The sequence below is a fragment of the Notechis scutatus genome, chromosome 3 (assembly GCF_049901735.1).
Source record: "Notechis scutatus isolate UNSWTSFEM ecotype Mainland chromosome 3, rNotScu1.2, whole genome shotgun sequence".
NCBI classification, from domain to species: domain Eukaryota; kingdom Metazoa; phylum Chordata; class Lepidosauria; order Squamata; family Elapidae; genus Notechis; species Notechis scutatus.
In genome coordinates, this window is record NC_142011.1 from 44,053,357 (window position 1) to 44,077,938 (window position 24,582).

The 24,582-nt window shown below is 36.9% G+C and overlaps 2 protein-coding genes across 2 annotated transcripts in view; both read right to left on the minus strand.

Moving 5' to 3' along the window:
* LOC113418085 (complement receptor type 1-like) overlaps positions 1–19,006 on the minus strand; it is a 21,483-nt gene extending 2,477 nt beyond the window's left edge. Inside the window, exons 1-15 of the mRNA XM_087959050.1 lie at positions 18,892–19,006; positions 16,636–16,824; positions 16,387–16,486; positions 15,095–15,180; positions 14,741–14,932; positions 14,320–14,502; positions 13,918–14,100; positions 10,865–11,047; positions 10,517–10,711; positions 10,268–10,367; positions 6,526–6,611; positions 2,788–2,979; positions 2,403–2,549; positions 1,973–2,155; positions 400–499 (exon numbers count right to left, since the gene is read on the minus strand). Of these exons, the coding sequence (XP_087815176.1) occupies positions 400–499; positions 1,973–2,155; positions 2,403–2,549; positions 2,788–2,979; positions 6,526–6,611; positions 10,268–10,367; positions 10,517–10,711; positions 10,865–11,047; positions 13,918–14,100; positions 14,320–14,502; positions 14,741–14,932; positions 15,095–15,180; positions 16,387–16,486; positions 16,636–16,824; positions 18,892–19,006 (2,234 nt within the window). The remainder of the gene's footprint in view (positions 1–399; positions 500–1,972; positions 2,156–2,402; positions 2,550–2,787; positions 2,980–6,525; positions 6,612–10,267; positions 10,368–10,516; positions 10,712–10,864; positions 11,048–13,917; positions 14,101–14,319; positions 14,503–14,740; positions 14,933–15,094; positions 15,181–16,386; positions 16,487–16,635; positions 16,825–18,891) is intronic.
* A 750-nt stretch (positions 19,007–19,756) lies between these two features.
* The window catches only part of LOC113418086 (complement receptor type 1-like), a 160,725-nt gene continuing 155,899 nt past the window's right edge, over positions 19,757–24,582 (minus strand). Inside the window, exon 30 of the mRNA XM_087959051.1 lies at positions 19,757–20,719. Coding sequence (XP_087815177.1) covers positions 20,632–20,719 — 88 coding nt within the window. The 3' untranslated portion in view covers positions 19,757–20,631. The remainder of the gene's footprint in view (positions 20,720–24,582) is intronic.

Here is a 24,582-nt window from a genome sequence, read left to right on the forward strand (position 1 = left end):
TTTGTGTGTGGATTTGTGGACTTATGCCTTGACTTCAGACTTTGTATTTCATGGTAAGATTTCATGCCTGGACTTTGTGGACTCTAATTTGTTGGTTCTTGGTGGAGGGCTATTTGCTGACAAGCCTTAGTGGCATCTGGGGAATGACAATGAAGGCTTGCAATCTTTCAATAAAACATTAAAAATTTCTTGGCATGTATGTGTGTGCCTCTTTCCCATTGAGGTACAGGCTTTGCCCAATGACTGGTGAGGAAAGTGAGATTTCCTACAACCCCCCCCCCCCCCAAAAAAAAAAAAAAGTCCTCACCAGACAATTTCAGGTTATACTGTTCAAAGGAGAAAGAAAGAAACAGTAAGAATCGCACTACTGGAAATTGTGTTGGATTCCTTGAAACTTACCCTTCCTCACACTGATAATTTACTGTGGAACCAAAGCGAAAATCTCTTGTTACAAGCAATCTGCCACCCTCCAGTTCTCCTGGATGTCCACATGATTTTCCTAGTGGAAAACAGAGAGATTCTACTTTTCCATGTTATGTTTTGGGTAACACAAAATGTATAAAACTGATTCAAGGTTTCTATCTGTATTTAACAACTGACAAACACACTCCTAAGAGTTAAGTTGCACATTTTCATACCCCATTGAAAGGCCATTCCATCCTATCCTATAGTTTGATCAAGGTAAAGGAAGACTCACTTTGACAGAATAATTAACTTTCTGACCAAATCTGATTCTAACGCATGGCAATATGGTTTTCAGTTCAGAATTCCTAACATAACCAGGACGACATATACCAGTATATTTCACAATTGAACTCAGAAGAAACAACTTATTTTTTTTATATTAATCTACAATTTCTGTCCAATCTAACTGAATTGAAAGGGCACAGATGCTTCCAAATCAAACAAACAAATTTAACAGTTGTCAACTGTTATTAATATTATTAGTGTTATCATTGAATATACTATTGCCATGTTCAATTTGATAGATAGGGAAACTTGCAATATTCCTGGTTCTACCTGATTATCCACAATAACTTTCTACAACTCTTAATTTTAATTACAGGGCACTATTAATCAGAGACCGGTCAACCAAAGATAAAAAGAGGAGTAGTCTTTAGGTTCTTCCCTACCAAAAATAGTTAACAAGGTGCACATATTTTAAAAACCTAAACCCTTTAGAAAGGGGGAAACAAAATCTTTCTATTACACTTCATGGTTTAAAAATACCAATAATTGATGGCATGGCCTATTTAGTTTTATACTGATATGGAACATATTCTAAATGAGACATATATCTTTCATCAAGAATATAGAACTCAAAATCATGATTCTCCTTGATTTATTAATCCAGAATTTCTTTATCATAATTTGCATTGGGTCTGAACATAAAATTCTGGTGCAATGAGCATTTATTCTGAATATAGACATGAGAATGAGTAAAACCAACCAGGAATTTTGCACAGTCTGCAAGGTTGGTTAGCTTTGTCCTGAAGAATTCAGGGCTTACTATTAACTGAGTACATCATGTGTTTTTATTTTGTTTCAATTTTTTTAAAAACCTAAATGTGTGGTTTTCAAAAGCTAAATTCTCACTAATATCACATCAGTCGCTATAAAACATTCCCAAACTATTCATAGCTCTCAGCAACTATTCCTAGGGGAACACTAGAGATGAGAAGAGCAGCAGCATGATCCCCCCAAAAGGAATGGCCAAAAGAAAGGACTTTTTGTCAACAGCTACTCCTTTTTAAGACCCCTTCAATGAAGCTTCACCACTTATAAAATGTTGGACTCTACCTAAATTTTCCTAATTTTGACACCACAGCACTTTTTGAATCAAGTTAAGGATTTCTTTCAAAACACCTCATTCAGTAAAAAAAGGTGGAAACCCATGTGAAGAGTGATCCTCTGTTTCTGGATCTCACTCCTTCAAGAACTTACAGAAAAAAAATGTTGTCACAAAAGGTACCTTCACAATTAGGGGCAGGAGAAGACCATCTGCTAGCATTTGTGCAATGAATTGTTGCCTCTCCAATCAGATCATAGCCAGGATCACATGCATATTTCACAAGCATTCCACTGGAAAATACTCTTGTTTCCTGGTTACTGCGAGTCCCATTTTGAATGTCTGGGGGTGGTGGGCATTGCCTCACTAAAAGAAGAAGAGAGAAAATTGGGAAGAAAATAAAATTAAAAATATACTCTAGGATGATACATCGGGGGAAAAGTAAGATACTAGTTATTCTTTAGGCTCAACTGTAAGCACCATATTTTCCACTGACTGAGAATGAAGAAAAGTGCATAAAATTCATAACAGAAGTTTAACATTGTTCAAACAATGGAAAATCCAGATTCACCCTTACCAAATTCACAGACAGGAATGGGCGGGTCCCACATACCATCCACTTGGCAATGGATCTCTCTAGAACCAATCATCTTGTGGCCCCCAAAGCACTCAAAACTAACTTTCTGGTTATATTTGTAAGTGCTGGAAACTCCAGCCACAATCCTTCCATTCTTAATCTGAGGAGATGGACATTGTGTCTCTGAAAAATGAAACACATATCAGAAGCAGATAGGGAGAAAAAACCGGAATCACTCTGTAGTAGTGTCAGGCCTGATTAGTTCAGCTTGGGTAACTGAGGAATAGAGATATCCAGTTTGTTAGTGTGAGGTCCTCAAGGAAATATTTGAAGGAATCATTTTAAATGTTTCCAATTAGCAGCTGATAGTCCTTGCTTGAGAAGGAACCCAAGAACCCAAGATTGGAGCAGGAAACCTCACCTCCACAATACACACGGCCACTCCATTCTCCGGTTATCCCATCCTTAGAAGTACAGTAAATAGAGGCATTTCCAATAACAGGGTAGCCTTTGTCACAGGTATATGTTACAGTTGTCCCATAGAGGAAATATTTCAAAGATTTTCCAGTATTCTTGCTGTGGGGAATATTTGGCGGTGATGAGCACAAGATAGCTAGAAAGAAGTGGAGGTTGCGTAAGAAAGATAAATTAATTTCATTTTCCTTATTCGAGTGTAGATATAAAGCCTGGAACATTTATAACATTCATTAATGTAATATGTGCTGCGAAAAAACAAGTCAAAGACAAAGTACATATGTTATATCGAGCATCATTATCTGTTGTGGCAGTTGCAGCTGTAAATTGAATTACCATGGAGTTAATATTTCCCCTTGTCTTAAGGCTTTTACAAGCAATTGCATATTCAAGGTCTTAGTACTCTCCTTTTAAAAACAGTGTATAACTATCTCTGGCATATAATTTCTCACATTGTTTCTTTGATATTGTTTCAAGGACATATAATAAAAGCATTAAATAAAAAAAATAAGAAGTCAGGCCATTTTAATTCAATTGAAAACTTTGTTAGTTGGTAAACTTGAATTAGAAAAAATACCCCAAATGAGAAGAAAGTGTTATTTGGAGAGAATCAACTGGGGGGGGATCATTGTTGAAATTAAATACTGAAAGTTACCAAAACTGAAAACAAATCAAGGTTATGATAGACGATAAAATTTGTAACTCAAGGTTCAATTGTGGGGTCTTTGGTGTTCTCAGAGGTTGGTGGTTTTCTTGGAGAGGTTTCCTTACCAAACCCCATAGCATCATTCATTCTAAATAAAGTTTTTTCGTCATGACCTCTGGGCTTCAGGCATGTTTGATTGAGTGATGTCATTTAACAAGAGTGTTGTGGCATATGTGCTTTTTCTCTTTTTGGGATATTTGAAAAGAACTTTAACTCATGTTGGGATGTTGAAATGCAAATAGGAGAAATTACTGGCTGAAGGAAATGAAGATTTGGGTTTCACTGAAGTTTGATATTTTCAGTTTGTCACTGAAGGCCACATCTTCAGTGGTGGTGCAGTGGTTAGAATGCAGCATCACAGGCTAATTCTGCTGACTGCCAGCAGTTTGATTCTCACCAGCTGAAAGTTGATTCAGCCTTCCATCCTCCTGAGGTTGATAAAACCCAGATTGCTGGGGGCAATATATGCTGACTCTTTAAACCAGTGGTCCCCAACCTTTTTTGTACCAGGGACCAGTTTCACGATTATTCATTCTTTGCGGCCCGGTACAAAATGATCCACGGACCGGTACCAGCATCAGCACGCATGACCAAGGCAAGGTGAGCCGAGCGACCGGCCAGCCATCCGTCCCCCACTTCTCCCTGCCACCTTCAACTCCTCCTTTGTACCTTCTCGCGGTCGATGGGCTTTTCAGGCTCTTTCTTAATCTCCTCCTGAGTAACGCGAGACTCCACCGCCATCGGGATGACTTCGTTCGAAGCCGCCCCGCCCTTTGACGAAACTAAGGCACGAGGATTCCTTCAGCACCCAAACGCTGCTTTCCAACCAACGACCGACAAGCTCACCCGGAAGCACTTTCTCAAGCGCCGTCGAAACAAGATGGTGGCGCCCAAGCAAAATAGGCCCTATTTTCATTCTTTGTGGCCCGGTACAAAATGATCCATGGACCGGTACCGGTCTGGGGCCCGGTGGTTGGGGACACCTGCTTTAAACCACTTAGAAAGGGCCGTAAGGCACTGTAAAGTGATAAATAAGTTTAAGTACTATAGCTATTGCTATCTGCACTATAGCTGGATCTCAGTTTGATCAGCTCTCAGATTTTTCCCTCCTGGTCTCCCTACTGCAGCCCTCAAATTCACCCCTCTGGCAGCAATGGGACAATATTAAAATGGTCCCTATGTGAGCAAGGCATCTGTTGCTATGCCAGGGGCATCTACTCCTATAGCATTTTAGATCAACCTTTGCCACCGGAAAGACCTATTGATTTCCTTTGAGAGTATGACACTAAATGAGCATAAAAAAGAGAGGTGGGAAGTGATACAGTTGTAACATTACAGATTCTGCTGGACTCCCAGATTCCTATCAGGCCCAGCTACTCTTGGGAATTGCCTTAGGTAATGGAAGCTGTTTTTGAACAACATACAATATAGAGATCCATAGGCTCCTCAAAACTATGCTAAAGGCTCTGAAATGTTCTGATTTTTCTGTAGACAATTGATCTCCCTGTGGCTCCTAGCAATAGCACTTAGACATATATACTGCTTCATGGTGCTTTACAGCACTCTCTAAGTGGTTTACAGAATCAGCACATTGCCTCCAACAATCTGGGTCCCCATTTTACCGACTTTGGAAGGATGGAAGACTGAGTCAACCTTGAGTCAGTGAGGATCAAACTCCTGGCAGTGAACAGAATTATCCTGCAATACAGCATTGTAACCATTGCACCACTACTAATTGCAGTATGTAAAAGTATTCGATTAAGGTAAGATTTGATTAATACATACATACATCAATCAAAAATCCACATGTTTTATTTTAAGTCATATCTCTCCTTTCCCAGATTCTAGGGCAAACCACAAAGATACAACAAAAAATGGATTCAGGCAAATAATGTGACTTTTGGATATAATTGCAAAATATGTTTAATTCTTTAGAATTTGCAAGATTAATTAATTTTGTTGCAATAATGTTGTGTTCATGACAGCTTATGCCACATTGAAAATGATAAAATGAAGCTGCCACAACATTTTTAGTTAATAATAATTTTTTTATTAATGCTGTGTAATCAATTCCTAATGGGATAGAACAATTAGTAGTTAGTTAATAATTATTTTGTGCACAAGTTCTTTAAATCAAAAAATACAATCTCTGAATTTGTAGATACATAACTGATTTATTGATAGATTTTAAAACTTCTATACTCAAAATATATATAACACAATCAAGGTTATTTTATGATACCAAGAGCGTATAGTGCCTAAAATTACATTGTGTTTGTACTGCTGTGCTCTAATATAAGACTCATCTATTAGAATGGAGTCTGCAAAAGGAACATTAATGGTAGGTTGGACCACATTTTTGATAGTGGTATCACCAACAAACTTCATAGACCCAACTAAAGCTTTTATCCTGAACTTTGCATTCTCCAGATTAATAGCATGTTAACTCTCCAAATTCAACTCGATTCAGCATAGAGGTAAAAGAGACTTTGGAGGTCTTCCAGTCCAACCTCAACCCCTTTCAGAGAAATGGCTGTTCAGTCTCTTCTTAAAAACCTCCCGTGATGAAGCATCTACAACTTCTGAAGGCAAACTGTTTCACTGGTCAATTGTGCTCACTGTTAGGAAGTTTCTCCTTAATTCGAAGTTGCTTCTCTCCTTGATTATTTTCCAACTATTGTTTCTTGTCCTGCCTTCTGGTGCTTTGGAAAATAAGATGACCCCCTCCTCTCTGTGGAAACCCCTCATATGCTGGAATATTGCTATCATGTCACCCCAGTCCTTTTCTCTACACTAGCCATACCCAAATTGTCATATGTTTTCGTCTCCAGGCCTTTAGTCATCTAAGCTGCTCTTCTCTGCACTTTTTCCAAAGTCTCAGCAAGTACAAAAAGTACATGATATGAAACATGATTTTGAAAAGAAGTCACAATGGAATCATAATTTAGCTAAAGAAATATGACTGTATGCTCTACTTACGGTGACATTCAGGAAGGCTGCCACTCCATTTTACTCTTTTTCCATTTAAGGCACATTGTCTGGAAGACTGTCCTATCAGTTTGTACCTGCATTAAAACAGAAACTATTACGGAAAGGCCACTTATTCTTCCTGGGTTCAATTTCCTATTACCGATTCTCAGAAATGCCAGTGGAAAAAAATAGAACAATTACAATTCAACAACTTCTAGATGACCATGTGCTAACAACCCTGCATATAAATAGTGAAAATCTATTACTTACAAAGAACAAACAATATATGTGTATGTTGAAGAATTATTACAGGAAAGCATATCCCATCCAAGCCAATATTTTGCAGAGTTCTGTTACAATATTTTATCTTTGGGTCCTAATTACCTATTTTCTCAACTATCCAATCATGTTTGGGTAAGCAATATAGGCCTCTCCATCTAAAATATCATACATAAATGTACTGGTAGGTAGTCCTTGACTTATGACCACAATTGAGCCCAAAATTTATGTTGCAAAGCAAGACAGTTGTTAAGTGAGATTTGCTCCATTTTGCGACCTTTCTGCCACAGTTGTTAAGTAAATCACTGCAGTTGTTAAGTTAGTAACAGGCTTGTTAAGTGAAACCAGCTTCCCCATTTGCTTGGCAGAAGGTCGCAAAAGGTGATCACATGACCCCAGGACACTGTGGCCATCATAAATATAAACCAGTTGCCAAGCATCTCAAATTTGATCATATGACTATGGGGATGCTGCAACACGTTTGTGAAAAATGGTCATAAGTCACTTTCTTCCATGCCATTGTAACGTCAGATAAAGTTGCAAATGACTGGTTGCAAGCCAAGGATCATTCATGGTAAAAAAAGCTACTTACTCACATTTAATAGGGATGAGGAATAAATTGGAGGAATGAATCAGTAGATTATACAATCCTATCTGCCTGTATTAAGTTCTATAAAAGTCTGTAATTATCCTCAGGGTGAAAGTGTGCAAACTTCAACACTTTCACTGGGTTCATGTTCTGCACCAAGCCATATTCCATTGAACAAACCACTTGCTACTGAGCTTGGGCAATACACTATGGCAAAAGCAAACCATATTTTGGCTAGTTCCTCCAAAACTTTGTATCACTGTAAGCTTTTGTTCTGTCCATTCAGCTTTTATATATGAAAGAAAGAGACAGCATCTTGTTCTTCATCATACGCCAGCAACCCATTCTGAACAAGCCTTGTCAGTGTCTCTGTTTGGCCTCCATTCCCAATGGTTGAAGTCACTATATATACTTTGCATTGTATTAAAATAACCCCCTTAGCATGACTTAGCTTTTTAAAGAATTTTTTAAATATTTTAATAAAATTTAGTAAAAAGAGAAATAATTAGTCAGTGACTCTGGTGTCATGTTGAAATTTCAGGCCTTAAGGTGATGTGAACCAAATGTTCCACAGTCATTATCATAGGAATAAACTTGAGCTGAGGGCAGATAGGTGGGCAGAGGTACAGGTGAAGTAGAGTGACAGGGGAGTAATGGCAGTAGTATAGAAAGGAGACAATGATTGCAAGGAGGAAATATCAATATCACATATCAATATGTATTCTTTTGCTGGGACCAACTTCAAAGCTGTGAAAATTCCTTATTCAAATACACTTCGATGCACTTTGCTCTACTTTTAATGGTCATGACTATTTGTTTTTAAACAAAGTTTTTATTTTTTACAACAAACATACAAACAAAACATAAAAACAAAACCCTCTTTCAATTATATACATACAGTGTGTCAGTTGGTTACAATCTTTTGTGCTATCCTTTTTTTACCATTACTCACAAATTATATAAATTCTCACCGTATCAATCTAGCTTGTGCTTATTATTAAACATTCATTTGAATAAACTATTTTTCCATCATTTTATATGAGATATTCTAATTTTCATTATGATTTAATCTTATACATTCATCCAATGGTTATATATTTTATATTGTATTCTATATCAATCTATTAACTTTTATTGTAAGGCTTACTAATCTATTTATTTATCATGTCTTTTTATCAAACCATTGATAAAATAAATCCCATATCATATAAAATTGTTTATCCTCTTGTTCTCTAATTTCAAATGTCAATTTACTCATTTCAGCACAGTCCATGATTTTCTTAATAATTTCCTCCTGCATAGGTATTTTTTCATTTTTCCAATTCTTAGCAAATGCAATTCTAGCCACTGTTAAAGTGGTCATGACTATTAATGAAAACTATTTCACCAGCTTCTTGAGTATCATTGTAGCAGAAACAGATACAATTTTTTATTATCCAGGGCAAATAAAATGGGCCAAATTTGAACAATTGAGGGAAGTGTATATATATCTCAGAAAGGACTGCTGTATATATTTTTGTGAACTTCAGTAGTTATTCTCATTAATGAGTGTAAATGCCCACGTGTAGTAAAATACCCTTTTATGCATGCACATCAGAGGTGGTATTCAGCAGGTTCTGACCAGTTCTGGAGAACCGGTAGCAGAAATTTTGAGTAGTTGCGAGAACTGGCAAATACCATCTCTGACTGGCCCTGCCCCCATCTACTCTCTGCCTCCCGAGTCCCAGCTGATAGGCTGGGTCTTCTTTTGTTGCCCTGCACAAGAGAACGGAGTTGGAAAGCAAATTAATGGGATGGGGAGGGAATGGGATTTTACAGTATCCTTTCCCTGCCATGCCCACCAAGCCATACCCACAGAACCGGTAGTAAAAAAAAAATGAATCCCACCACTGGTGCACATGTATCTGGGATGAAGATTCTGGGTTTTGTAATATCCCAGGATCTGAAATGGACACCTAACACTAGAACCATCATTAAAAAGGCACAACAAAGAATGTTCTTCCTGTGTCAACTCAGAAAATTCAAACTGCCCCAGGAACCACTGAAACAGTTCTACAGAGGAATTATGGAATCTGTCATTTGTACTTCTATAACTGTCTGGTTTAGCAACCAAATAGGACAGGTACAGATTTCATTGGATAGTTAGGACTGCAGAAAAAAAAATTTGCAACCAACCTGTCTTCACTGAGGACCTGTATACTGCACAGGTCAGAAAGAGGGCTGAGAAAATATCTACAGATCTCTCATATCCTGGACAACTGTTTCAACTCCTCCTCTCAGGACATTACTACAGGGCCATTGCATGCCAAAACAACGACACACAATTTTTCCCCTCATGCCATCACTCTGCTGAACACTTAATTACCACAGTATTGTCTTATGTCTAAGGATATTTACTCAAGTAGTAGGGCTGTATTACTATTATCCTTCTCATCTTTTCCACTATCTTCGCCATTGATAGCTTATGATTATATACTGTACTTTGTTGTTGTATGTACACTGAGAGCTTATGCACTGCAAACAAATTCCTTGTGTGTCCAATCACACTTGGCCAATAAAGTCTTCTGTTCTGTTCTGTTGCATTACATTGCACTGGCACATACATCCTGAAGATTTGACCTGAATTCTTAGCTCCCAAAAGGATGTGATCCTTTTCTAGTGGAAGAATATTCTTTAAATGTAGCAGTATGCATGTGCATGCAGAAACATATAAAAAAGCACCAAAGAATGTTTTATGCACATACCTACTTGGAAATATGACTACTCAGTTGACCATAATAAAATTCTTCTTGGCAACTTATCCTAGCTCAAAATCCATTCCTCTGAAAAAAACAGTCTTATTGCAAAATAAATGAAAATCATACAAGTTTGGTCTATACTTACCCTTCCTCACAAGTATAATTTAATGTAGAACCAAACAGAAAATCTCCTGATACAATCAGCCTACCATTTTCTGGTTCTCCTGGATGTCCACATGATTTTTCTAGCAAAAAAGAAAGAACTTGTATCTTTCTTATGCTAAAACATTCAAAACTGAAATTCATAACTATATATCATATGAATACATTCCCAACACATTCAAAAAATGGAGAACATTTCCTCCTATTTTTAAGAAGAAGAAAAAACACTCACTTTTACAAAATTCTTGAACTTCTGACCAAACCTGATTCCGGATACATATAGAAGAGGCATTCATTCTTGGATGCTTAACATAACCTGGGTTGCATTTGTATTGTACCAATGACCCAACAGGAAAGGAATTCATTTTCTGATATTCATCAGTGAGTTCTGCAAAGTCTAGCCTCATGGGGATGTCACAGTTACCTCCTGATTTAAAAAGAAGAAATAAAGAAAAACAAATGGTCTCAGTGTTTATGGTTAGATTTTGTGCTTCAATCTTCTGATTAATTTTCTTTACTTAAAAAGATATCTCAACATTTGAAAGGCCAATATACAAAATGCTATGGTTATGGAATGTACCTTCACAGTTAGGGGCAGGAGAAGACCACATGCCATTATCTATACATTGAATAGTTGCCTCTCCAATCAGAGCATAGCCAGAATTGCATGTATATTTCACAAGCATTCCACTGGGGAATACTGCTGTTTCCTGGTTGCTGCGAGTCCCATTTTGAATGTCTGAGGGTGGCTGGCATTGCACCACTAGAGGAAAAAGGGAGAAGATTGGAAAGAAAAACAGATTAAGAAAGAATGTACTTTGGGCTGATACATTTATTTCAAGAATGAACAGTTCTCCCTCAAAAAGTGATTGTGAAATGTTCCAAAGCATCCTTTCAATGTGGGGTTCCCCTTGGATTCAGGAATCCTGTTTGATGAGCAGGTGATAGTTGCAGTAAGAGGACATTTGCACAACTTCCCTTTGTGCGTCATTTGTTCCCATTCCCAGATTGAGGGACCCTACTCATGGCCACTCACACCTGGTTGGATTAGTGCAATGCACTCTAATTTGGGCTACCCTTGAAGACTATCCAAAAACTTCAGCTGATGCAGAATGGAGCAATGTAAGCAGTTATGTGTGTTCCTAGTAGAACACACATTATATCTCTGCTTTGCGAGCTGCATTGGTTACCAGTTTGCTTTTGGTTCTAATTTAAGGTACTGGTGTTCACACTAAAAGTCCTTCCTGGAATAGGACTGGGATACTTGAGAAACTCTTTCTCCCCAAACCCATCTACCCATCCCACCAGATCCAGCAAAGAGATGACCCGGGGCTGGGCATGGAAGCAATACAGCCAGAATGGCCATGACAGGAACATGTTTTGGGGTCTGTTGGCTAGGGAGCCACATTTGGCAGCCCTGAGGCAGTGGGGCTTTTTTGCTGTAATAAATCCCACTAAGTCTGAGTTCCTGAAGGTCCTTAAAGATCTGGTTATGTCAGCAGACCTGGCAGCCCAAGAGAATAGGAGAACTAATATATTCCATTATTATTAACATCCTTTTGTCTGCTACTTCTTTGTTCTTGCTCCGTTTTTGTGGTCTTTTTATGGTTTTATAATGGAGTTCAGGTTTTTATTGGCTGCTTAGTTTTGTTGCATGCTGCCCAGAGTTACTTGTTTGGTGGCTATGTAAATCAGATAAATAAATAAATAGGGTGAATGGGCATCAGCATTCTTTTCTGAAAATAGCATGTTGTTACTTAATAAGAACCCCTCCAATAAAAACTGCTTTCATATTTAGTGTTTATAGAAGAAACTGGCAAGTACAACGGTGGGAGGGAGACAGGGGGAGCTAATTAAATTTTCTACTTATGAGAGGCATTGATGAAATCCAGCTTCACTACACATCACTGACAGTTGGATGCTGGAAATCCCATATGTCATGCTGATACTAAATTATATGATTGCCTTTTACACATTTAAATGTAATTATTAATATGGGTTGATAAGCTTCTTTGGATTTCACACAACTTAGACCTGAAAATCAAAGAGAAGTAGTAAAACTTAGTTTAGTTCTATGTAAATAATGGCCTCCTTGAGAACTAATGGCACTTTCTTTTTTATGGAACACAATTTCAAATATTCCTCTTCCAGCATAAAGAACTACACCTTTGATTTGAAAATATAATCTGCTGAACAGATAGTTAAAACAGTCTTTCACCTGCTTGATGATGGCCAAGTTAAGAAGGGAATGGGATAAGCAGGATGAGCAATATGCATATGAGGCCTCGGGCAGGAAATCTTTTATTGGATGTCAGAGAGTATAAATCAAAGGTCGGTGAGAAGCAGTTGAGATTAAAAACAAAGAAGACTCCTAAGCAGCTAAGGAATAGAATAGAATAGAATAGAATAGAATAGAATAGAATAGAATAGAATAGAATAGAATAGAATAGAATAGAATAGAACAGAATAGAACAGAATAGAACAGAATACTTTATTATTTGACTTTGATGCATATGCTCTCAGTGTACATAAAGGAAAAAATACATTCATCAAGAATCATAAGATACAACACTTAATGATAGTCATAGGTTACTAATAAGCAATCAAATCATACTATGAAACAAATAAAACAATATAAATTGTAAAGATACAAGCAACACTGTTATAGTCATAAGTGGGAAGAGATAGATACTAGGAAGGATGAGAGGAACAATAGTAATACAGTCTTAGTAAATAAGTTGGCAGGATTGTGGGAATTAGTTGTTTAGCTACAAACACAAAGGCTGCTAAAGAAATGAATGCAGTAGAACATGAACATGAAGTCTGTCACATGTTTTCACCCAAATATCTGATAGTTCTGTTTTCCTCTTCCAGCCACCGAAACTTGTCCCTTGACAGCTAGGGTCAGGCAGCATATTGCATACAGCACACTATTATTCTTATCCTCTTTGTAGAAGAAAAAATGTGCGTGGAAGGAGAGTATTAAATTCTCCTGTCCGCCTTTACCTCCTCTGATTAGCAATGAAATTTATCTCAGGAGAATAAAAGTAAAAGCAATCTGCCTTGATAACAGTGGAGGTCCTATAATGTACGTTAATTCCTGTGAAGTTTGCTAATAAGCTAGGTGATTTTAATTTCTAAAACTATTTATAGTGCTTCAGATTATATGTGATTTCCCAGACGGGAATAAACAACCCCAATTCTGTGATTTTTCCAAAGTTTAATTCACACTAATTCACACTAAATTTCCAAAGTTAAATTCATGCATCAGTTGCAATAAAATGTTCCCAAACTATTCACAGTTCACTACCTTTCCCACATGAACACTATAGCTGGGAACAGCAGCATCAACATCCCCCCAAAAGGAATGGACACAGAAAAGGGCTTTTTGTCATCAGTTATATGTTTCAGGGTCTCTTTAATGAACTGTCAAATCAATAGTTACAAAATTCTGGACTCTACAATTAAATTTTCCTAGTTCTGAAACCAAAGGTAGGTTTTAAAGCAGTCTTCGGTTGGGGATTTCTTTAGAAACATCCCATTCAGAAAGAAGTGGAAATCCATGTGAAGGGTGATCCTGTTTCTGATCTCAAGAGCTTACAGAAAAAAAAATGTTGTGGTCACAAAAGGTACCTTCACAGTTAGGGGCAGGAGAAGACCATCTGCCAGCATTTGTGCAATGAAGAGTTGTCTCTCCAATCAGAGCATAGCCAGGATCGCATGTGTATTTCACAAATATTCCACTAGGAAATACTCCTGTTTTCTGGTTGTTGTGAGTCCCATTTTGAATGTCTGGGGGTGGCAGGCATTGAACCACTAAAGGAGGAAAAGAGAAGATTGGGAAGAAAACCAGATTAAGAATATACTCTGTGATGATATGTCAGGAAAAAAAGTAAAAGACTAGTTGTTTCCTAGCCCAGCTGCAAAGCACCATAGTTTCCACTAACTGAAAGTGAAAGAAAGTGGAACCCACAGTCAAAACAGCATAAAGATTTCATGGTGTTCAAAAAACGGAAAATCCAGATTCATCCTTACTCTGTTCACAGACAGGTATGGGGGGATCCCATGTACCATCCACTTGGCAATGAATCTCTCTGGAACCAACCATCTCATGGCCCCCAATGCATTCAAAGCTAACTTTCTGGTTATATTTGTAGGTGCTGGAAACTCCAGCCACAATCCTTCCATTCTTAATCTGAGGAGATGGACACTGCGTCTCTGAAAAATGAAATGCATGTCAGAAGCAGATAAGGAGAAAAAACTAGAATCACTCTGTAGTAGCGTCAGGCCTGATTAGTTCAGTTTGGGTAGCTGAGGAGTAGAGATAACCAGTTTGTCAGTGTGAGGTCCTCAAGGAAATATTTGAAGGAATCTTTTTAAATGTTTCTAATTAGCAGCTGACGTTCCTTGCTTGAGAAGGAACACAAGAACCAAAAATTGGGACAGGAAAACTCACCTCCACAATACGCATGGCCACTCCATTCTCCATTTATCCCATCCTTAGATGTACAATAAATAGAGGCATTTCCAATAAGGGGGTAGCCTTTGTCACAGGTATACTTTACAATTGTCCCATAGTAGAAAGAATGCAAATACTCTCCAGTGTGCTTGCCATGAGGAATCTTCGGTGGTGGCGAACATGGAATAACTAGAAGGAGTGGGAAAGTCGAAAACTGAAAAGAATATTTTGTATCTTTTTTAGCTGAATATGTACTTTTCAATTAATTCATTAGTTCATATTCTTCTGGACTTATATTGACACAAAGCAATAAAATATTTTTATATTACCTATATACATCATACTACTTACTCTCACAATAGGGAACTTCGTCAGTCCATACCATTTTATTGTTCAATACTTTACACTTTCTGGTAGACTTGCCAATCAGCCTGTACCTGAAGCAAGACAAAAGAAACAGCATATACCATAATCATTTTATTTTTTGTAGAAGAATGCAGACTTTAGATAGTTAGGATCAAATGAATATTCTAAATTCATTTGTCTGCTCTAGTTCAAAATGAGCTGTTTAGAGTTGTTTCAGTTCTGAGCTGGTCTCAGGTCTGAGTAAAATGTAGGGATAAAGATGGTTAAGAACCCATAAAGTATTTTAGTATTCATCCACCCTATGCATTTTTGTTCATGTGATGTCAGTTGGTATTTATATGCATTCATATGTGTAGACAGACAGCATATGTGTATGTGTAGAGACAGATTGCTAGATAGCAAAATAGCAAAGTACAGGAGAAATTACTTTCCCTAATTGCTAAGTCTTCTTTTAGCAAAAGTCTTATATGTTTATAATCATACAATAGAAGGAGAAATTTCCTATTGTTTTTTATTCCTTGAAGGAAATATATTAGAAGGAAGAACATGTTCAACTCTGTTGTTTATTTATGCAATTTGTGAACCTGACAGTTGTCCTTCCTTTTCATTCAGCTTAGTCCTAATTTTTGCTGATGCTCGTTTTAGCAAACTTAAATTAAAAACGATGCAAAAATGCAGCAGCAGGTTGAAAGCTCCCAACCTAGCCACTACTGCTCCTTCTCCATTTAGGCACAGGCAGGGGTGGGATTCAACCAGTGTTACTACCGGTTTGGTGATTATGTTTTGCATGTGCTTGCATGCTTTGTGTGCATGTGCGCCTGATACGCGTTGTGCTTGTGTGTAAAAAAACCTTAATTTGGGCCGCCCGGACAGCTGAAAAGCGCTATGAGGGGGTACGCAGCATTTGAAAAGCCTCTATTTTCCTGTTTTTTTCAACCTCAGCTGTGCCATGCAAAGTAGCTGAGGTTGAAAAAGCAGGAAATAAAGGACAGGTAAGAGCCCAGGTGGGAAGGCGGGTGGGCCAAACAGTAGCAAACACAGAACCGGTCCGGTGTCTGCTGCTCTTCAGAGCTACGGATTCTACAGAACCAGGCAGAACCGGTAGCATCCCACCCCTGGCCACAGGCCTTGCCCAAAGACTGGTGAGGAAAGTGAGATTTCCTCCATCCCACCCAAAAGAGTTCTTATCAGACCATTTCAGGTTACAATGTTCGAAGGAGGAAGGAATAAACAAGAATCACACCACTGGAAATTATCTTGGATTCCCTGTAACTTACCCTCCATCACACTGGTAATTTGCAGTGGATCCTAAGTCAAAATCTCCTGTTACAAGCAATCTACCACCATCTGGTTCTCCTGGATGTCCACATGTTTTTCCTAGTGGAAAACAAGAGGATGTCTACTTTCTCATGGAGCACAAAATGTATAAAACTGATTCAGGGTTTTTGTCTGAATTTAGCAGAAAAATCAATTCCCTTACATAAATTTACAGAATGTATTTAATCAGAATAAAAAAAAAGACTTACGTTTACAAAGCTCCTGAACTTTTGACCACTGATGGTTTCTATTACACGTACTAGAATACGTCCCTGCCTTTTTCATGTAACCTGGTCGACATTTGTATTTCACTGTTGATCCAACAGGAAAGAAATCTTTCTCTTTATATTCATCCATTAACTCAGCAGAAACTAACCTAGGTGGGTAGTCACAGCTACCTAATGGGGAAAAAAAGACAGCAATGAAATTTGCCAGATTCAATTTTCAATTTAGTTTCCATTTCTTCCCCTATGATCTGGAAGTGGCTCACCATATCTTGGAATATAAGGGAATATGATCATACTTGCAGAGTTAGAGCTGATTTATTCCAGAAAGTTCCTAGACCTTTCCCTGAATGTCAAATTTTAATTTAAAATAAATCCTTTTTCCCTTTAACAAATAAAAATTTAAGGGTAAGTGTAAATTTTGTTCAAGTCAAGACAGGTAATGTCTCATGGAAAGCAATTGTGCAGAATGAAACCTGTAGTAAACTATTATTTTAATCAAGGACATAAGATATGAGCTGGGAAATTCTTGTGCTAATGAAAGCACGATCATCTGTTTTCACGTCTTGTTCTTCCAGAAATCTGAGTCAGAAAAACTGATCTATTGTTATGAAATTTTTCTGCTCATCGATCTGGGACTGTTCAAGACCATCTTTGTTACTAGCTTATTTATTGTAAGAAAGCACTTATAAAAGTGGAGCCAGTGTTGCATTGCAGCTAGATTGCTAGATGACTCAAGCCGTTATTTTACTTATTTGGGGGCTGGCCCAATTCATCTCACCAGACTGTTGTGAGAATAAAACAGAGAAGAAACTACATTTGCTACTTTATTTTGCTGGAATAAAAAAATATGTATTAGTATATTTTTAAGATAGTTTATTAAATAACCTGACAGAATTGTGCAAAAATTGGCAGGAAAACAATTTCCATTTCTAGTAAATTAAAATGTTGGCAAGCTTTGACGAGATCCAGTTCTCACTCATACTCTTCCATGGAATTCAGTGGATAATCAGTATTTCTCAGTTTAAACCCAGGCTGTCAAACTCGGGGCCACAGGGTGGATGCGTCATGTGCTGGCCATGCCCAGCTAAATGAAGGGGGAAAAAGTTGTGATACATCACATGACAACACAAGTTTGACACCCCTGGTTTAAACTAAGTCAGGGCTGAGAAGCTACATTTCAGGTGGTCTGTCAACTGAACTAAGTATTTTTAAATTTCTCATTTTTAATTTCTAACACAGTATCAATAGATATAATCCATATAAACCAAAGCTTTTTGGCTTCCTCAATCATTTTTAATCATATATAAATGGATTCTGAAATCAAACTGTTGAAGAATCGTTATTCTAAGAAAAGACAGGCTTTAAATGCAAAACAACAAAATGAATTCCTCTTAATTTTAAAGCTATTTTGAAAGTTTTTGCCAAGCTAGTAAGTAAAGTAAAAAGCAAGCAACAAGTGGAGGAAAACCAACAGCATTCTAAATTCTGCCAGAATGAAGACCTGTTACAGGACTGTGTACATTTACAGGTACAAATGTGGAAGGAAATTCACCCTGTAGCTAAAAACTGAGCAAGGGAAGTGAAAGCTATTATCACCCTTATTTCAAATTTAGATTTCTCCCCTACCATATTTCAATAACAAAAAAATACTTCATATGTTATTAGTGATACAAAATAGTAATGGGTTCAAAATCTGCCAAGAAATGATGATAGCTCTTAATTTAATTAAATCTATGAATATACCATCAAAATTCAGAATTGTACTGCATGTATTTAAAATCTGCAGTATAATACAGTAGAAACCTTCACTTGATTTAGAGCCGTTAGATCTGAGCTGGAAATATCAAGACGAACGGAAAGTAATGAGATTATCTGCCATGCAATGGTTTTTTGTTTTTTTTAAATTTTGTAAGCAGTTCAGATTGGCATAACTCCACTGATTACAAATAAGCAAAGGGAGAAAAGTCAGTCATGACTGAGAAAATACTGTATTTAAATAATGGTCTTCAATCACTAAATATCAGGAACTGAACACAAAGTCAGATTTAATTCCTTTGTCTCTGACCTCTCCAGAGCTTCCAACAAGCTCTTTTCTCCCAGATGAGGATCAAAGTTCAGAAGAAAAGTTATCAGAACTGGAATAGAAGACATAGATAATTTTTAAACTATTTGTGGAGAGAGAGGATTGACAGAGAGAGGTTAACATTACAGAAGCTCAACCAACTTCCACCTTCTCACCTTTGTTCACTGAAGGAGCAGCCAGGAAGGTCGCAGCAAACAAAAGGTTGAGGATGCAGGCAGAAATCATTGCTCCTGTTTCAGTGATGACTATGAAGCTGGCAGCAGAATTCATGCCCTTATGTATATAAATACAAAAGAGGAAGCAGCAATAGTTGCAAGCAAATAAAAGAGGGGCTTTCATACCAAAAGCCCCAGAGGAACCAGATTTAGACAATAGAACGTGTTTCTTTGTACACTGTGAAATCTCATCTTGCACATCCTGCAGTTTTATCAGTGAAATCAGTTTCAGAAGTAGTGGTTCCGAGCACCCCAAAACATACATACAAAATCAATGCATGCATATTGGTCACCCCAATAGTTCTGTATCCATTTAGTCTGAGGTGAGATAAAATGCTGGATTATATCAAGGTTGTTTTTGCTGCATTTGGCTAGGAAGTTAAGAGAGTGTTTTAGAAACTGATGAATCTTATCAGCAAGCACAAGGAGAAATTAACATCTGAAGGTTGGAATAAAAATCACACACAGTAATTTATTGTCAGTAATAATTAATGTTAATAACAGACACCAAACTGCATTTCCCAATTAGATTAGATGAAAAGGAAGGACTTTTTGGTAAATGCAACATTTAATAACTGCCACAAAATCTCTTGTGGAAACTTGTTTTGCATGATCTTCTAAAAAAAAAACAACCCAGCCCATTTTAAGAAATGCAATCTTTAGAATTTTTTGTCTGTTGAAATCAATCAATCAAAATCAAAAACAGTTTTCTCCTACCATTCAAAATATGCAATTCTAATATTTATATTCAAACCAAGGGCACTTATCAGTAAAAACCTATTTTGTTGCAGTAAGACTTCAGTTCTATTCACAAAGCTTTAGTTTTATTCCATTATGTATGAATATATAACTGGTAAATAGTTTCTGATAAAAAGTTCAGTGCAACTTTAATATTACCATTGCCAGACATTTCTCTATATACAAACATTGCATTTAATTTTTTCATGTAAGGAATACAATAAAATTTACAAATACAACTTTTGCAAACTAAGGCAAAATACTTTCTTGAATGCTGTAAGTATCCATGCTAGCCAGACTGATGCCAAAATGACATAATGTATTTTGCAATATCACAGAACATCACAATACACATTTTGTCATTCTCCCCCTCCCAAGCACCTCGGGTGAACATTTCAGGATCAGTTCCATTCAATCTAAATATACCTTATCACAGTGACGTTGACTGTTAAAATATAAAAACAGAACACTATATTCGGCAAAGCTTACTGTTCCCGCATAAATTTAAACCCAGAAAGCAAGATTAGTTTTTCTTTGGCTGCCACATGAACTCAGAAGCCTGATTTAAGAACTAGGCTGTTAAAAGAACCATGAAGACTCTTCCATTCTAATATAATCATATCTTGAGAACAGCATAATGCATTATCCCTGAAGCAGAAACATGGTAGGTTCCTCAAATTCTGTATCTGAGTGATAAGAAGCAGACACGCTAAGTGATACTCTGAAAGGATTTAAGTGCAAACTATTAGAATGTAGAAGCAGCATATGCAGTCTTGTAGATCATATGTTGATTGTTTCATGTATTAACTGCCTCATCCAATGGTCAAACTGTAAATCTATGAACTTTGAAATCAGATCTTTAATGAGTTCCCATCTTCAGTTCTCAAGGAAAACTGTTGAAAGATTACTGAAGTTTTATTGTAGAAGTTCAATGGACTCAGATCAGTCTTTTGATTTTGGTTCCAAAGCCACATCTCTTGCTGAAACTACACGGTAATTATCAGTAGAAGCAGGATGAGTGTTAGCTTTCCTGTAAAAAAAAAAAAAAGACACAAAAATAAATTCATATTTACACATGCCGTTTAAATAAGTTTTCAAAAATTATTTTTTTCAGTCCTGTTAATAAGGAAAAAACAACACACACAGACACACACTCGCTTCATTCTGTGAAATTAAAAAAAAAAAGTATTTTAGTTAGGAAAATCCACCTCTGGAAACCAAAGCATTTTACATTAATAGTTGCAGAATATTTGACATAAAAATGAATTATTCTAAGCACAACAGATCTAGTGTACAAAAAAAATAATATAATAAATGTTTTTAGATAATTGCTGTGGAATCACAACTCAAAACCTCTTTTTTACCCATGGGGAAGCTGTGTGGTATCAATGCTGAAATCTCACAAGTCAACATCTTCAGTCAAAACCAAGCTTTGTTTACATCTACTGTAGGCAGTGATTAGAAGGATGGGAAGTATAATACTTAAGAGAACCCTTGGCATATTAATACTTCTTATGCAGTACATCACTTCGGGCTAGCTGTAAGGAACTGTAGACTATGCCCAAGACTAATATATAAATTTCCAAGTTTATATAAAAGTTCAGCTTCTCAGGTCTTGATGTTGACGAACACATTTAAATCATCTTAGTTTTATTATCTAAGGTATACTCGTTCATTTGAACCATAAGTTAAATAGCAGAAAGGTAAAAAATAAATAATTACAATATGTTCCCTCATGACAAGATTTGGAATACAGGGAACCATAAGTAGAACCCTGGTTATGTGCATATATGTATGATGCAGACTGCATCATCTACAAACTAGGAGTGAGCGATAAGAGAGAATCCCATTAGTGATGAAGTTTATGCCTGAGTTGATTTACATGCTTAGTACATCACTAATGCCAAGCCTGACATGAGAGCATGGTTTCTGGAAGTCTTTCCAATCTCTTAATAGCAGATCTGCCCTAGGTCATGCGACCAGGAGAAAGCAGGCTTAATGGAGCAAACCGCAACCTTCTGAGCTATTGGCTAGCTGCCTTTCCCACCGGGGTCCACTACATTTTCAATCTCAATTTTTCATTACATTTGGACTGCTGGATTAGAAAGAAAATAAATATTACATAAAAATCCATCAGGCAAAAAAATCTATATTCTATGCTCAGAATTATGAAAACAATTCAGCTGGAAAAACTGACTGTAAAATATTTAAGTGCTTATGCAATTCTAAGAACTATAGTTTGGAACTATGACACATTTTTTAGAAAACATTATTTCTTATCTTTACTTTTACCTACATCCCAACACAGGCAAACACTATTCTTAAAGGTAATGTGACATATTTATTTAACATTGAGAACACTGTAAGATAATGCATATAACCTATAAGCTTATTAGTTACAGGGTATATTTGCATTTTTGAAGTATGTATCCTGGTATGTGTTCATAATTTATTTTCAAAAGCTTATCTTTAAAAGAGAGATTTCAGTAAAATAACTTTAATGCTAGCCTAGCACAGATACAGAAACTTGGGAAGAGAAATCTCCGATCTTATTGACAAAGAGTTTATTAAGGCCATTTCTTAAATAATTTGAAAGGTTTCTTTCCATCTGTGCCAAGGTACTGATTCTTGAGATAAGTTATGGGCCTTCCTCCTCTAAAGAAGGAGTAATGAACAAACATGTTGAATGTAAAATGCTGGTGCGGCCCCTCAAGGAGCCATTGTTAAATCCCACCATTCAGGTGGTTACACCTCCAAAGGATCCTGGGGGAAAAAAAGATTATCTGAACACTTTTCAATCAGGTTTTCGACCTGAATATGGAACAAAATTGGTCGCACTCATGGATGACCTCTGATGGAAGGGGGATAGAAGTGCTACATCTATCCTTCTTGATCTCTCGGCAGCTTTCAATACCATTGACCATGGTATCCTTTTGGGCTGACTTAGGGAGTTGGGGATGGTTGCACAGTTCTGGGCTGGTTCACCACCTTTCTCCAAGGCTGCTCCAAATCAATGTTGATAGGAAGCATGAAGTCCACCTCTCGGCCCCTGCTAGGTATTCTACTACTTTTTAACATCTGTATCAAGGGTGTCAAACTCGCAGCCTTGATGCATCACACACTAGCCACCCCCACCCATATTTTAACAAAGGGAAAAAAAGTCGCAATACATCATGATGAGATGACAATGCGAGTTTGACACCCCTGATCTATATGAAATTTCTGGGTGACATTAGCTGTCACCATGGGATAAGGTATCATCAGTATGCTGATGATATTCAGTTATACATCTCCATCCCGGATGAAGTGAGTGATGCTATGAATGTTGTTTTGTGGAGCCTGGAGGTTGTGGGGGCCTGGATGGGACACAACAAAACTTTGGCTGAATCCTAGTAAAATGGAGTCGCTATGGATAGGGAGCCCCTCTGCATCCAGGAGTATATTTAGCAATATAAAATCTCTATTTATTATAACAATAAATAAGTTATATACGTTTCCAGCCTTCAGTGGATGATATAAATTTGATTGGAGAACGGTTCTTCATGTTATCCTGTAGATAAAACGTAAAACCTAAAAATGAACAACATTTCAGCACTTTTAATGTTGCAGTTAATTAGAGCAAGATGGGTAAATCCTAAATGAAGTCTGAGGTGCTCAAGCAGGGGAAGGGAGGGAGAAAGTGGGGAGCTGTAAGTCTCTGAAATAAGAGCGGTTTTAAAATAAGCATTATGCAGAAGGATGTTTTTGGCTTCATGTTATTCAAAGCATTTGATCAGGAATCAAACTGTACAATTTAAATGAGTTAATTTTATAAAAAAGGAAGAAGGCAAAGAAAGCAAAAGCAAATCAATGGAGAAAACAGGCATCTCCACAACTTCTCCTGGGTGCATGCTTAAATCTGTTCACTCACATTCATATATGAAGACCTCCCCCCTCCCCGCAAAACAACATATCAAATTGGATGATGCTAATAGAAAATCTGAAAACAGAAGATTTGATTATTTAAAGAAGTCTTTTAGCAAAATAAAGATGTAATTAGAATATTGTGGCCTAAAGGGAAGACAGATAATATTAGAAAAATGAACAGATTCAAGAAGGAAAGAGCCAGGCTTTATTAATCTTAAGTAGTAAGACAGTATTTCATAAATGCTAGAAAACAAAGTTCGCAGTAATATTTTTTGCAAAGCATCACAATATAGCTCCCTACAGATTGCACAAGTGTTAGTCTACTAAGACTCTCAAAAATGTATGAATAATTACTCTATCAAAAGATTACATCTATATACTCTTTACAGGTAAAGATGAGCACATGCAATGATAGTGATTAAGCATTACTGCTCAAAGAACCTGTGGTTAAGAAAACTGATTTGAAAATCAATTTATGAATAAATCTAAATTAGTGCTTATAAAATCCTGTAACTGTATATGAATTATATGAAAATATAATAATTATATACGGTATCAAAAACAATACTCCTGCAGAGAGACAGAAAGCAAGCAACATACAAGACAGGATGTCCATTGTAATCTGTCTAGAAAGATACCAAAGTTGCAAGTAGATTAAAAGCTGTTCCAAACAGACAATACAAATTTCACAAAGAAACATTCTAATGATTCCATTTCATTAGGGTACCAGGAAGTCAGAGACAGAAATCTCTGATATCAGCAGATCAGGGCAATATGAATAATCTTACTTTTTTTTCAACAAGCATTGCCAAGCCTGCAATTAAACAAATAGCAAACAGACAGATCAGCTCTGTCACTCCAGAACACTGGTGCTGGAGATGTGATTAAATTTAGATTAGCCATTCTAGACAAACTATAATGTTTTGTTCTTCTTCCTCCTTTGCTGTAGATTTTTGCAATTGTTCAAGCACACAGCATAGAAGTTAC